This window comes from Manis pentadactyla, chromosome 4, assembly GCF_030020395.1.
Source record: "Manis pentadactyla isolate mManPen7 chromosome 4, mManPen7.hap1, whole genome shotgun sequence".
NCBI classification, from domain to species: domain Eukaryota; kingdom Metazoa; phylum Chordata; class Mammalia; order Pholidota; family Manidae; genus Manis; species Manis pentadactyla.
This window is the reverse complement of record NC_080022.1, coordinates 81,608,783-81,624,367: the sequence shown is the minus strand read 5'-3', so window position 1 is coordinate 81,624,367 and position 15,585 is coordinate 81,608,783. Positions and strand designations below refer to the sequence as shown.

At 43.9% G+C, this 15,585-nt stretch overlaps 1 protein-coding gene across 9 annotated transcripts in view; it reads right to left on the bottom strand.

Moving 5' to 3' along the window:
- Window positions 1-311: 311 nt before the first annotated feature.
- Window positions 312-15,585, bottom strand: part of SLC44A3 (solute carrier family 44 member 3) — a 75,944-nt gene continuing 60,670 nt past the window's right edge. For all 9 annotated transcript variants that reach the window (XM_036906495.2, XM_036906498.2, XM_036906490.2 and 6 more), the window contains 3 exons: window positions 5,336-5,473; window positions 3,078-3,314; window positions 312-1,989 (listed from right to left, as the gene is read on the bottom strand). In XM_036906495.2, the coding sequence (XP_036762390.2) occupies window positions 1,876-1,989; window positions 3,078-3,314; window positions 5,336-5,473 (489 nt within the window). In that variant the 3' untranslated portion in view covers window positions 312-1,875. The remainder of the gene's footprint in view (window positions 1,990-3,077; window positions 3,315-5,335; window positions 5,474-15,585) is intronic.

Sequence of the window (15,585 nt, the reverse complement as noted above, 5' to 3'; positions counted from 1 at the left end):
ACAAGATCTTTTCAGAGTGGTGTTTCTAAAGGAGCGTGTATAAAATCGGCCCGCAGACAGTTAGGTCTGGGCGGTGCGTTTGCTCTTCCTGTTTGTGCCAATGTATCAATGTAGAGTTGCTCTGTTTCCTTCAACTGTATTTATTGCTGCATTTCTCAGCATAAACTTATCCCATTGTATTTTTTATAAATAAATATTTTTTTTTGAACATTCCTATGAGCCATAGGCTGATTATTTTCTGGCTAACTTCCAGACAGATTTTTAAAAAAATATTCTTTCTCAGGTACTGTTAGGAGAGACTTTAATATTTCTTTACTTACTCTGTACAACAATGCATTCTATGCTTGAGATTGAGGCTTAGAATAATGAAGAGACCTGCCCACTGCACAGAGGAAGTGACAGCCAGGAGTCAAACTATTATTTGATCCTTACTTACTCCATTGTGACTCAGGTGTCCCAAATTCATCTTCAATCCAACTTGGAATAATCTTAAAATCATCGTCAGGGACATTGGTGTGGACAGGGTGGGGGTATTTTTTATATCTACATCTTAGGGTAAATATTAAAAATACATTGGATCAGGAAGAGGGAATGCTGTTTTTGATAATAAACGAGGGTTTATAGTAGGAAGTGTTTTAGGGAAAAAACCTAGCCTTCAGTCATGACAGAGAGAAGGTCAAACAGCTAAGTGGTGTAATGACAAAACTCCGATCACCACGAGATAATTGGTGACACACACAGACATTTTCTCAACCAAGTGGTCTCATTTCCTCTGATAGGACTGGCTCTGTTAGGCTTTGGGTGTGCAACGCGCCTGCTTGTTTTTGCTAAGGCAGATGATAAAGACATAGTGGGATTTTCATGCACCCATAAGAGCACCATCTACTTGCTCCTCATGCCACAATGACTGAGTTGTTTAATGCTTCAGCAAAACTGTTCTGTGAATCCCTTTCCTAAAGGAGATTCTTAGAGCCCAACTAATGCAATGGTGCTGTTTGTTTAAGAAAGAAGATGTTCATTTGAGTTTATTAAAGTAGACCTGAGCTGACAAACTGTTTCTTGCCAATTTGGAAGACAGGTTTAGGGAAGCCTTGTATTGCACCACTTGCTCCGCCAAATAGCCAGACTGGTCCTCCTGTTTGTTAGGTAATTAGTTCTGTTTACCTAGTCACCTAACTGAAATGTGACTGTCAACCAGGCATGTTAAATGTTCCTGTTTAAACCTTAAAAAATGAAAAGCCCCAACACCCCCACCTTCTCCACCCCACTACTGAATCTAAATTCAGGATAGGGTCCAGGCCTGAGTATTCAAAATTCTCCATGCGATTCTCAGGTGGGGTCGTGGCAAAAAAACCACTTTTCCAGAAAGTTTGCTAATGTGTAAGAGGTAGCCTTGTTCTTTTAGCAAACTTAAGTCATACCTGGTCAAAAGTCTGTCCCTGCGTTACACCATGCCCATCAAGTGGTAGTTCGGTTAAACTCTTAGTTTTTATTGTCACTAAATCTAAGAATTGTACTTCGAAAAGCTATAACATATTTAGCACATTTCCAGGATTGGAAGCATAGAGAAGAGTCCTGCTCCGTACTGTGACTGCATTCCAGAGATTTCTGCTGAGGTTCTGATTTATTGGTTGTGAGTGAGGAGGGTTCTTGTCCTTGGTGCCCTGAAGGGAGTCTTTACATAGTGTGCTTTTTCATTGATGCATATGAACATGGTCTTCAAAAGTTTTCCTGGCCAGCTGGTACAAAAAAGGTTGTAAACTTTTATGGACCTAGTGTTGTAACGTGGTCAAACAGTAAGGACAGAAACAATGAAGTTCAGGTCTCTCTCTTTGAATGGCTCTTAGAGGGCAACTTTTTCCAGGTACAGATACCTCATGAGCGCCTGTCACACATGGGCCGGAGTTCTGTCCCCTCTTCACTCCTTAATGAGTTCTTGTCTCTCTGTGCCTTTGTGTCACTTCGTTTGTTGATTCTTCTTAAAAAACTCTGAAAAACAAAAGAATGAGGCCAGCATCAGGTATCTGCACTGCTGGCAGCCACTTACGTGGCCATAATCATTTTGGGGAATTTAATCCTTTCAGAAAGTTTTCCCTGTTGAACTAAAATATTTTGAGGAGTAGATTTCAAAGTGGATTTTTAATCGGGAAAGTGCAAATCAGGGAAAGAAAACCTGGTTAGCCTCCTACCACCCTGAGAAGTATTTTTTTTTCAGAATGCATACCAGTAAGTTGAGGAGTTGTATTTTTATGTTTTATGTGGAAGGGGATGGGGGTACATAATGCCAAAAGCATGGAAGTGCTCGTTAAACTTCAGTGCTTGGCTGAACTGAAGACTGCTCTGGATGCACTGTTGAAAAGCAAAGGGCTTTAACTGAAGTAGGTTTTAGGGCCACAGAATGAAAGAAAATTAAAACATCATTTGACCCAGACAACAGAAAACGATGAGAGACATCGTTCAGCTGTTAAAATATCCCTGTCTACACAGGATAAGGCACAGAAGCAACAACTGTTGCAAAAGCTGTTGGAAACAGCTGCCTGCTATTTCCAGATAGAGGCAGGACGAGGCTCTCCTCAGGGTGTGGCGTTTCTCACATCATGCCGTGGTCAATAAGGGGCCTGAGAGTCACATCTATCACTGGCACAGAAGGTGATCCGTCTACACTGGAGCGTGTGCTCCTTAAAACACAAAGGGGATGATGATACAACACTTAGGGAAGCAAAAAGCTTTAGAAAAAGATCAATTATTAAACCTCCAGACCATTCAAAAGGCCATTAGCAAAGGCCTGATACTGGGTCCAGAACACTTCCCCAAGGTCCTGTCAATGTTAATTATTCAGCTTCTCTTCTCTCCTGGGGTGTTCTCTTCAATAAGGGGTGTAGGTTCTGCCTTGGAACACGGAACCTGAATCTCACTCTCAGTACATTCAGGACATGAAGGCCATGTGGTAGAAGCACACAGAACCCTCCTGAAGAGAAAATAAGGCTAGGTACCAGCCTCCTTTAGGTGTGAGTCTCAAAAACATTTTAGACACTGTGAGGATGCACACTGCAACTGGACATGAAATGTTTGCTTACCAAAGACTCTTGATCCATAAAGTAGGGCTTTCCTGATGATCCATCATTTGTTTCCAGATCAACAGCAAAACACAGGAAAAGTGCATCCAGCACAGTTTCAAACACAGATAAAAAACTATGGGCTACTAAGTAGGCAAAAAAAGCAACCAATAGCAGAGGGATTGCCCACACCTGGAGAGCACGGTTGTAGTTAAATGCCATCAGTCCCCCAAAAACGGTGAAACACACCACTAACACCTGCAAAACAAAAGTTTGTTGAATTCTTTATGAATTGGCTGGTTAGAGTATTCTAGAAAAGATCTTTTGTTACAAGTAATAGTTTCATATACATGCATACCTGTATGAGTGTGTGCCTTATTGCAAAGAATGCTTGTCAGAAAATTTGGTTTAATGAACAGCTACGTTACCAAAGAAAATACAGTTAATGGGGAGGTGGGGAGAGTAGATGTATTTTCATTTAATCTGTGCTTAGTATTTATATTTATGTAGTTATAAGGACATTTCACAAAATGTTTATTGCTTTTTTCACTTAGTACTGCAATAAGCATCTTCATTAAAAAACTTTGCATAAATGCCGTTTTTTAATAACAGAGCAACAGTCCACTGAGTGGATATAAAGTAGTTTAATGTATGATTATTTTTACCCTGGGGATTAAAACGGAAGGGTTTTCCTATGCTGGTGTGAGGAGATAATAGGATTACGCCCAGCTTTTGCTGTATATTATTGTTACATTTCCAGGAACATGATTATAGGTATGATGTACCTAATTCTTCAACAGACAAAATGGAGCCCATCTGGAATCCTCATTGCCCTTACATATCCACAAAGATGGACATGAATGTCTGAATGCTACTTCATTAAAAAAACCAAATCACTGGTCATTGCATGCTCATTAGAAGCTCATTAGCAATTACGTGTACCTTACAGGAAATACAAGAAAATGAATTAGTGCCTAAAATAAAAGATAAGTCTTTTGTCAAGATGAAACCTCATTCCAAAGTCTTACCAAGCCAATACAATTTTATCCATTTAATTACAACCATCACTTAGATTATTTAGTCTATTTTGAAAGGCATAATCAGTTTGTGCTTCTAGAGCTAATGGTTGCATACAAAGTCTCAGGGCCAGCTGAGCCTTAAATATATTTGCAATTAACATGCACCTGTGAAATCTAGGCATGTTATAACTTGTTACTGACAGCTAGCTATGATAGTAATGCACCAGAGACACATACCAAATGCCACAGAGGCCCAAAGTGCTAAACAAGGAGCTCAGAGGCCATACATGGCATCAGCCAGGTCACAACTGGAGACCAAGATCTTGTTCACTTTGGGGCACCACATTCATGTCCTGCGCAGAGGAATGGATGGAAGAAGCAGGGATACTAGCTTGGAACAGCAAAGATGTGGGGGGAAGGTCAGGACATCTGTGGTCAAGAATTTGAAGGGTAGTCAAGTGGAAGTGGGATCAGGCAAACTGAGGCAGGCAGAATTAGGCTCCTGGGTGACAAGTACACGGGAAGAGTCACACTGTAAAGAACCTGCAACTCGAAACACAGTCAAGTAGGTGCTGAAGCATCACTTTCATCAATATTTCAGTTAATCTTCTCTCCAACCTAGAAAGGGCATGTGTTCTCTTTAGTTCATCGATATGAAGACCGAAGTTCAGAGTTGTGAAAGATCCTAAGTTCAGGGCTGGTTCTTTACACCATGTGATGTTGGAACTCTTAGGATGTTCCTTTGCTCCATGAGACTACATACAATTAAATGATAAACTATTCAGATGACAGCAGAAATGTAACTTTGGCTCCATTTGGAACATTAACAGTTCTGCCTTTATATTTATTTACTTAATATCCTTAAATAATGTAGACAATAAGGTTTCAATACCATTTCTATGTATTTTATGACAACCCCCCCCCACAAAACATACCCATTTTTAGAGGCTTATAGTATTTTCATTTTAGACATAAGAATGTGGGACTCAGAAAGGTAGGAGAACTGATTATAGCTAAGAGAGTAAGACAGGATTCCAGTCCTGGTTCTACCTGTTGTGGGATCCTGGACAAGTTATTAAAACTTAGTTTTCTTATCTGCAAAATAAGGATGTCTCACAGGACTAAGGATTAAATGAGAGAATGAAACATCTACCACTGAGTAAGGCACTCAAGAAACATGAGTTCTCTTTCAAAGCCTTGTTGTGCGGCTTAATTTTTGTATTCCAGGTTCCTTTGTTATTGTGACAAAAGACATCTCACCTTTCCTAGAAAAATGACGAATTCTCCAAAACAGTTAACAGATGTAAAATGACTTGGATTCCTGGATAAGAGTTTGAGCGCATCTCTTGCTGATGTACAAAAATCTGTCCCATTAATGGCAGTTGTAGTGTATGCATTCTGAAACCAAAGACAATAGTGAAAAGGTGATGATTCTTATAATTATTGCTTTAAAGACAATATAATGATAATACAGAATATTTGCAAAATAGAGAAAAATAGTTACTATAAACACACTATCTCTACCCATAAACATTTCAATTTCAAAGTCCCTTCCAGTCTCTGACAATATGCACATGTACTTCCATACTGTTACAGTAAATGAAAAGTAAGTACTTCTGTCAATATAATGGATTGAACATCCCACTACGAACGTGGAAGTGATGGGTAAAGCATTAACAATTTGGTAATGCACAGCAGAGTTTGAGGGTAGGAAAGGAAGTTTAGGTGCTGGGAACAAAGCTGCCCCTGGCAACTGGTGAGAGCTGAACCCAAAGGCTCAATGGGCAGGGAATTAGTAAAGGCTTAGGGGTTGGGGCTGGGGGCTTAACCCCTTAGGGAAAAGGGACAACACTCAGGCCCTTGCTATGGAACCCAGCTCTCTGCACAAATTCAGGATTTATACCCAATTCAAAATAAACCATCCCAGGAAAGGGGAAAAGAAATTGCACTATCTACCAGGGACTACTGAAATGGGGGCTGGGCAGACGCAGAGCAAAACCACATGCCTGCAGGCCAGGGAATCGCGGAGTCCCACAGATGGCCACCCTTGGAGAAGATAAAGTAGCGTTCACAGGAATATTTACAGATGACCCAAGGAAATGAACAGCACAGCAAATGAGAATCTGTACCTAAGAGTAATCTGAAATAAGGTAGTCAAGGAAGTATGTTTAAGATGCTAAGGAGATAATGGAAGCAATAGTGACTATAAGGAATGAGCAGTGTGGTATGAAATATAAACAAGCAGAGTTGAGAACAAACCAAACTGAACTTCTAGAAATGAAAAAAACATAATTTAAATGGTGCAGTGTCATTATTGTATATCTGTATTTTCTTCTTTATAAAATAAGCATTTTCAAGTTCCATGGCTTTTATAGTTTTAATGTGTAATAAATACCTATTCTATCAGGGTGTGTATGTGTCTGGTTATCTAGGGCATATTTAGCTAACTATTTCAAATATTTCGCTATTATAAATAACTATACAATGAACATCTTAATTTCCTGATTTGGGATAATTTCTTAAGGATAAATTCCCAGAAATGTGAAAATGAGATTACTGAATCAAAGAGGACAAGTGTGTGTGTTTATGTTCTCAATAAATTTATTGGATTTTTCCACAATACCTTCCCCTTATGACTATATGATAATTTCCAAACCATCTATTTCTTGTATTTATTTTCCTTGAAATCTTCAAAAATGTCACTTGCACTGCAGTTTACAGCAAAGAATTCATAACTTCCCTGCAAAAACACACTGGAATACCACCTGCTTGGCTTCAAGGATGAAAGTTTTTTTAAATATCACGATGCAAATTAATCCTTTCAGACAACCATTCAAAACCACTGTGGGGTTCATGCAAAACCTGGGCCCAGTGGTGCAGGTCTTAGAGTAAGTGACAGAGGAGATAGGGAGTAAGGGAGCAGAGTCAACTCACCCACTTTACCAAACTCTCTCTTCACCAAGGCCAACTAGAGAGGAACACTGGTTCTGAAGACAAAAGGGTGAGTTCCCACCTCCCCCGAAAGGGCACCCTGCTTGCCTTGGGGGGGTAAACTCAGTCAGATGAAGTCTCTGCAGAAATGCCCTAACAGTTCTACAAAGACCTTCTGGTTTGGTTTGACTTAGAATGCATGTGAAATTTGCTGTTAAAACTCTGAACTGGCTGTTGATGGAAAGCTGTCCACAGTTTGGGGATTTAAGTCTTGAGGAGGGATGTGGGAACTCATTTACTCATTACTTAAGCATCTTCAATCATCTAAAGGTTCTCAGAGCCCTGCTGACCAATTCATTATCCTGAAAATACATTTGCAGAGTGGGCAGATAAAGAATGGCATAATCATTTTTTTATAGACTGGAAACCAAGATCAAGGGTATTTTCCCAGAGCCCCTGGTGAATCAGAGAGCTTTTTTTTTTCTCTGAATTTTCTGGACATGTTACACCATCAATTTTCATTAGGACAAAATGCTATTTAAAAGTGTGGTGGTTAAGGAAAGCACAGGCTCTGTAGCCAGACAGTCTCTGGGTTCCAATCCCAGTTCTACCATGACCTGCTGTTGGTCTTGGGCAAATGATTTAACCTCCCTCAGACCACAGTGTCCTCATCTACAAAGTGAGTTATAGCACCTATTGCAAAGGGATGTTGGGAGGATTAAAGAACATATTCCCTTATAAAGTATTTAGCAAAGCTCCTGGTGCATAGAAAACATGTAAAAAAGGGTTAGTTATTATCATCCAGACCTCACCAAAGATGATCTCATTCACAAGCAGGAAACACAGAGGCCATTCTTTAACACAGGGGATGTGCAGAAAGGGCTCATGGCCTCTTTATCCACAGGCTTTAATCCCTCATACTCTCAGGTATCCAGGAAGGCCAGGACTTGCTTTTCAGACTGCATTCCTAGGGGGCCCAGCATCACAGCTCCGTAGCAGGCCACTTGACCTCTTTCTTTGCATTCAGGTCCTTTCCCCAGCCCACCACCCCACTTACTTCCCCCTCTAAACTGAGGTTCTTAGTGTACCTCCTGTTTCATACCAGGGGAATACAGGTTTTGTGGGGACTTTCTTTTTCTACAGATTATGGCTTCATAGTCGATTTAGCACCATTGCTTGTAAGCCATAAAAATACATTTGCTTCTGGATAAAATGATTAGTTTAAAATGGTTCTTTCTCATGCATGTGTTGACTCCACAGATTTTTGAACCTGTAACAATTTATCTTTTCTTTAATGTATCATGCCCACTGAAAGAGGACATTACAACCACTTTGACAAGGAAATGATATATGCCTTCCTGCAGTTACTATACCACCAGTATTTTACCACCAGGTTCAGCCCTGAGTGTGACAGAAACCTAGAATTAATGTCTGTATGAATAGCTGGAGGAGGGCAGCAGCACTCAAAACGCAGGATATGGATTACAATTTCTACAGGCTCAGCATTAGCTCATCTCTACTTACCCTGCATGGAAGACTGCACTAAAGGTTCCACACCGTCAGTCCTTGCTCAGACACGGCTGTGGCCTGGGCTGGCTGGACTTGGGGAGAACATGCAGAGGTAATCTGCACACCCTAACAGTATGTGGAAAGGACTGGATATCTAAGGATTGGGTAAGACGTTACATTGGTTATGAAAGTTAGGAGATCTGGAAGGCTAATCCTTAAGCAAGAAAAAAAAAAAGAGGTAGTGGTATCAGTCTTTCAATTTATTACCAGACAAAATTCAGTGTGTATGTTTCTTTAGCATCACCAAACAAATGTGTATTTCTGTGTTTCAGAACTGAACCTATAAAATCTCAAAACAGATACAAGGAAGGATTCCCAACTTGACTTCAGGATGGTAGTGCCTCAGCATGAAGTCCCCATTTCTCATTCCCTTGCCTGGGATTAAAGACTCCTTGGCACAGGTTGATTCTTTTTCAGGCTTTTGCAGCCTGTCCACCAGGGTCTGTCACAAGTGTCAGGGAAGGGTGGGGGAAGGACAGAAATGAGGAAGGTCCTGTGTGGCTGTGAGGAATGTGAACAATGAACTAGAACTCAAGCATAAATATGAGAGCAACATGGAACAGAAGCACAAGCTGGGGAGAAGGGGAGCAGGAGCACAGGGCAGGGGAGTGGTAGGAGGGCTTCACAGAAGCAGCTCTTAGCTGGCCCCTGAGGCTGGCTGTCCTCTGCAGGGAACAGGGGTGAGTGGGGCTGAGGCAGCAGCAGGAGGTAGTGCAGTGAGACTCAGGGGCTGAGCAGAGAACTCTGGTGGGAAATGGGTCTGCACGAGTCACACCTGACCTCAGTGGGGCTGAAATACTTCGCTGTGGAGCAAGACGTTTCAGAACTCCTGTGACTTTTAGCCTGTGCTTCTGGAAGGTTCAGAGCAGATGTCCCTTCATCACCATCTTCTGTTGATCGGAAAGCCCAGGCTCTTTCTCATCTTATCTTTGGGGAGCTCCCAAGCACCGTCATGGTGCCCGCGGGGCTTTGAGTTATGCATGCATGCTCTGTGGTCATCCACCCATCAGAGTCACTCGCCTGCCTGGGGCCAGGCCCGAAGAACAGCTCTTGTAAGAGTAAGAAATAAGAGTACTAGGAATTGTTACTCTTCCCAGGTACCCTGCTCCCCCATAACCCCACTTCAAGAGATGCCTTAGCAATACATCCCAAATGGCTTGCCACAGACCTGACAAGCGGCTCACTAATTGGTTTGTGTGGCCTTATCTTATCTTTTTTCTTCTTCCTCCCTCCCTCTTTCCTTCCTTATTTTTCCCAGTCAGTAGGCAGCTGTGCAACTTCTGTCTGTAAATACATAATAATGATGATGATGATGATGATGATGGCAGGCATTCACGGAGTACACACTACATGCCAGGCACAGTCTCTATTCCCCTGAATGCATTAACTCATTTAATCTTCCTAACAACCTCCAACAGACCATGAGTTTGGTGAGGAATCTAAAGCACAGCGGTGTTGGTTAGGCGGCATGCTCCCAGGCACACAAATACCACAACATTGCATCACTTAAAGGAAGTGGACCTCTGACTCACTCAGGCCCACCTGCAGAAAAACATTTACTTTGAGCTGTACCTTGTACTTTTCCACGCAAAGCATTCAAAATAATAAAGTGGTGCCCTCATGAGATGTAGCATTAAAAGGAGCCAAGGATGTGGCAGGATGGTTTGGTGGAAAGAGGCTGGGTTCCAATCACCTTGCCTGCAAGGACTACCTGAGTGGCCTCCGCTAAGTAAGACCGCTTCCCAGGTGTGCTGTTCTGCAGCCAGTAAAGGGCATCTGCCAGCTCTGAAGTTCAGTACTAAGGGTGCTTTATGTTTGTGCAGTACTCGGAGGTGGACCAGGCACCCTCCTACCAGCATGTTACGTAGTCTCATCTATTTCAACCTCAACTCAGCAAAATAATCACCATGGGCATTATTATTCCCACTCTACAGAAAATTCTAATCACTTAGGAAAAATGAAAGAAATTTGAGTGTACTCCTAGGTAACAGAAAAGCTGGAGTACCTATTTAATTTACTCTGAGTTAGCCAAAAATGTTAATTGCAGCTTTTACATAGGAAGAATATTTTTGCTCCTCAAGTGGAAACTGAAGCCAACACAGCTCAGCCCTGGGTCCTCCACCAGCTAAGAGCTGCCATTTGTCTTCCCACTAAACTGAAGCGGTTCCTTCTTTTGCTGGAGGGACTGTGAACCCAAGGTTCTGTTGACTCTTCAAAAGGTAAACAGTTTCCCTCCCTATAGGAGGGAAGGCTGTTGCCAAAAACCATGCCATGAATAGCCAGCTTTATTTCTGGAGTGCCTTCCTAATTTCTGATATTTATTAACTCAAAATACAACAAGAACTGCTAAAACAAACTTGAGAAACTAGATGATGGCTAAATGTTACTGGTATTCATACTTTCCTCAGAACTGAAAGGAAGAGATGAAATCTGAGCCCAGACACATCCCCACATCCAAGGGGTCTTGCTTGGACCTATGGTAAAGCTCGCAGGAACCACCCCAAGCCAGTTTCACCTCGAGCTCTGTTTTTATCACAAACATATGCCCAGTTAGGCAGGACACAAACGGCCTCTGGGCCTTCCAGGCCTGTGCATTCACCCTTCAGAGCCATTAGGAGTTCACTGGTCACCAGCTGCAGAAGTCCAGCCTTATGCTGAGCAGGGAAACCTGCCAGTCCCCTCTGGGCTGGGACCAGGCGGGAGGCGGGGTGGAAGAAGGGCCTTTGCTGAGACCTGCTGCTGCCTGTAAAGCCAGCACACAGCAGGGGTGTCTTGTTTGCTCTTTTTGAAATTTTTTGGCTTATTTTTAGAATAATGGCTTTATTATTTTTATGCTTATTATAAAAAATCAAGCGATACAAAGACAAAAGCAAGAAATCACTCTGATCCCCCTCCTCAGAATATCCACTGCTAACATCACTCCAACATTTTTCAGCAAATACTCACAGACAGAAGCAGGGAAGGAGGGATGGACAGTAGACAAGCCCAAGTTATAAAATGGGATCAAACTCTCTAGAGTATTTTACATAAAAGTACTAATGTTAATTTGACTTCAAAAGAAAATGAAACTAAATGGAAACTGAGGGGTATTTGAATTTTAGGCACACATATCTACACACACAAAACTTAGGTTTCTAAAAAATCTTTTAAAAAACATCATGAAAAATATTAAGAAACTGAAGTACTTTTTTTTTTAACACTGTCTCCTAATTTTAGGCAGTCTGGATAGCCAAAGACAAGCCCTCTCCTTTTCCTCCCACTTTCTGATTTTAGTGAGGTGCATTCTTATTCCGACTGCCAGGGTTTTGAACGTTTAGAGCCCCTTTGACAATGACGGTCTTAGTTCTTTAATGAAGCATGCCCGGCTCTGCCCCATGCTTCCACCTCACACTCCTGCTCTGTGCCAGGTGCGTTTCGCACCCCCTGCAGGGCCCCCTCACAGTCCCTCTGCTGCAGACGCTGTTCCCTCTGCCAATATGCCCTTCCAGACCCCCACCTTCTCTGCAAGGCCAATGTTGGCTGAATGGATAAAGGAAGACACTTTTGCAAACCAAGAACGTCTGTTAAATAATATTTCTTCACACAAAACCTTAATTCAATTGATTGCTGTTTCTTCCTTCAGGAGAATGTTAGGATTTTAAATGGCACCTAGGAAAACCCTCTCATTTTACTGATGAGGAAACCAGAACCTCAACAGGCCAAGTGACTGGGCAAAGGTGACAAGAGTAGGACATGAGTTAGGTGGTACAGCCAGTGCTCCCTCCTCCCAAAAATCCAGAAAAAGCCAAATCAGGCAACTGCCTCTTGTTGAACTTGACCTGTCACTGATGTGCTAGCAAAGCTGTGTGCTGTGCAATGAACACCCACTGGAACAATGATGTGGTTCTTAGTGATGAGGTAGGTCCTGGACACAGGGCCGTGCAGGAAGCACTGCCTCCGTGCAATACGCCCTTTGCCCGTACAGAGGACTCTCACGTCATCAGTCTCAACTGGCCTGCGCATAATCACTGCAGGAAATGAGCAAAGCAAAAGGGAGGCCTGGCCTTCTGTGGGGTGACCTGAACTCGTGGACCTGTGAAATAGGAAATGCAGGGGATGGGAAATGCTTGCTGTCTCCCACCTTCAGGTTTTCTTAGACAGAAATCCAATCGCTGGGCTGTGCCTAGTTAGTGAGCGACAACCACTGGTTTCCCCTCTTCCTTACTCTTCTCCTTGACAAGGCCCTCTGGGCATCCAAGGGAGCTGTGAAGCCCACAGATTTGGAGTCACAGGGGTCACCACAGAGTAGGGCTATCATTCTAGATAAGCTCTTCAGCCTCTAGATAAGCCCAGCTTCCTCCTTCATACAAAGTGGCTAATACTGCCCAATTCACAGTGTCCCAGAGAATAAAACCTAGTATGTAATATTTGCCACGGTACCTGGTATACTGTAAAAACTCAATAAATGGCAGCATTTTTTAAATAAGCTTTAGAAAGTTGGTTCTTTAGTTAGGAGAATGTCAAACATCTCTCTGAATTGAAACTCAGAACTGAGGAAGTGTCAAGAGGGAGATGGAGAGCAGAAATGGGAATTGGGGAGACAGTTTTAAGTGTCCGTTGCTCCACGAACATGCTGTTGGTGGGTGTGGGGCTGGCAAAGCAAAAGCTGACCCGCATGAGAAAGGCCTGCTGACAGACAACCTGGTAGTTAATGGGAAGGTCGCTGGTCGTGGGGAATAATAATTGCTCTGGACCATAGCTTGGTCCAGCTTGCAGTGAAAAACTCCCATAAGAAAAATGCATTTGTTTAATGGCATCAACTGTAATGACAGAGCTCGTCTTTCTGCAGCTTCAAAAGACTCTCAGTCCTTCCATTCTAGTCTCCTCTGCCCACTGGCACTTCAGCTGAGAAAGCAGTTGCCCTTGAGTCACGCCTAGGTGTTGTTAGAGCAGCTCCAACATGAAAGGGAAGCTCTTTTGAGCTGGTATTTCCCTTTTCTTTGTTGCCTCCCTGCTATTCTTAGCAGATGCTGAAAGGCAGCATGAACCCAGGGCTGGCAGTGAGGAAGTTGAGGCCCTCACTCAACACCCTTCCATCTGCACACAAGCTGGGGTCTGGGGACAGGCCCAGAGCTCCCTTCTCCACCTCCCATGAGAGGCGGCCTGAGGAAGGCATGAGGCCTCAGTTGTCCCCCTCTTCACATGAGTGCAAGTCAGGCAGATGCCCCTGTGCCCCACCCTGTACCGACTGAGGCATGCTGTGAAAGGGAAGGCGGAAGGCAGGGGAAGAAGACACTTCCCGAAGAGCGCCAAAGCCTGGGTCCACCGGCCCCAGCTTCTAGGAGCCTCCTAGCCCCATCTAGATAAGAAAGCTAACTGAACCAAAATTCTTCTGATTGCCTCCTCTCCTACTTTCCATAGAACTTCTTTCTTAAACATCCATAGAGGAAAGACTCTTCGCGAGGGCCTGCAGCTGCCCCGGGGGTCTGTGCGCTGCCTTACTTGGCGCCCTCCGCTCTGTTCCTCTCCCTCGCATGTCCCCCCCTCTCCCCTGCTCTGCGCTCCCCAGCAGGCACAACTCCGGCTCTCCTCATTCCCCGAGGTGTGGCAGGACAAGAAGACACCTCGTCTGCAACTCTTCCTGGCTTCGCTTTCCAGAATGTTAAGCCCTTGCCTGCCAGCGGAGAAGGGGAAGGAAGGGGACTTCCAGCATGACCCGAATGCCGTGGAGCAGCAGGCAAGTGTGCCCGTCTTCCTCCAGCCCCAGACTAGGACGTGAGACTCCCCAGGACTGTGGAAAGGAGGGGAAGGGATCTGTGCGTCCTAACTGGGGGTCCACATACACACTTTTTTTTTTTTTTTTAGCAGAGCATGGAGAAGTAGAAACACTCTAAAGGGAAGTGCTCTCTCCTTGGATCTGAGGGAGTTGCAGAGACATGGTGCTTTCAGGCTAAAACCCGAGCAGTTCCAGACAAAGCAGGAAACTTGGCTACCCTACCAGCAGCTCACCCAGGCCAACAGGACCATGCAGGCCTCGCAAGAGAGTCCTGGCTCCCAAGCAGGGCCTGATGGAGCCATGAAGCTGGAAAGCCATGTTGGAGCTGCTCTAACAACACCTAGGTGTGACTCAAGGGCAACTGCTTTCTCAGCTGAAGTGCCAGTGGGCAGAGGAGACTAGAATGGAAGGACTGAGAGTCTTTTGAAGCTGCAGAAAGACGAGCTCTGTCATTATAGTTGATGCCATTAAACAAATGCATTTTTCTTGGAGTTTTTCACTGCAAGCTGGACCAAGCGATGGTCCAGAGCAATTATTATTTCCCACGACCAGCGACCTTCCCATTAACTACCAGGCTGTCTGTCAGCAGGCCTTTCTCACGCGGGTCAGCTTTTGCTTTGCCAGACCCACACCCACCACCAACATGTTCATGGAGCAACGGACACTTAAAACTGTCTCCCCAACATGGGCAACCTGTGTGTACTAATGCCTGGCGACATCTGACACTCCATATAACACCATGGGGGGATGGCCCAGGGATAACAGATGAAATTATGGCCAGTCCAGTTGGAATGGGAGCTCAAGGTTAGAAATCAGGTTTTGGGACTTGCTAAAGTATTTCTTGTACGTCTGAGTGTAGCTGAGGTTCACACCAAGTGAAGTCAGTCAGAGATGAGACTCAGGTGCCTGTGGCCCCAAGCATGCGGAGCGTGGAGTGGTGGCTGCTCATCTGAGTGGCTCTTAATCCCTCAGCCACTGTGACTCACACTTTTCCTTCACTATTTTGTTTTTCTTTTTATGAATGCATTCTCCAATAATCACTTCCTTCTCCCAACAAGTCTCAATGTCTACAGTGCCGACAATGGGGGTCAAGAGCAGAGGAGCTGCTCACAGTCTGTGCCTGGCTTAGCAGGGTGGGGAAGGGACGGGGGTGCGTGGGTCAGAGGTGGGAAGTCTGAGCCCACTGGCTACAAGAAGCTGTTCCACAGCAGACCCAGAGGGAAGTGACATGAAGAAACCTGCTTTCTATCATGAG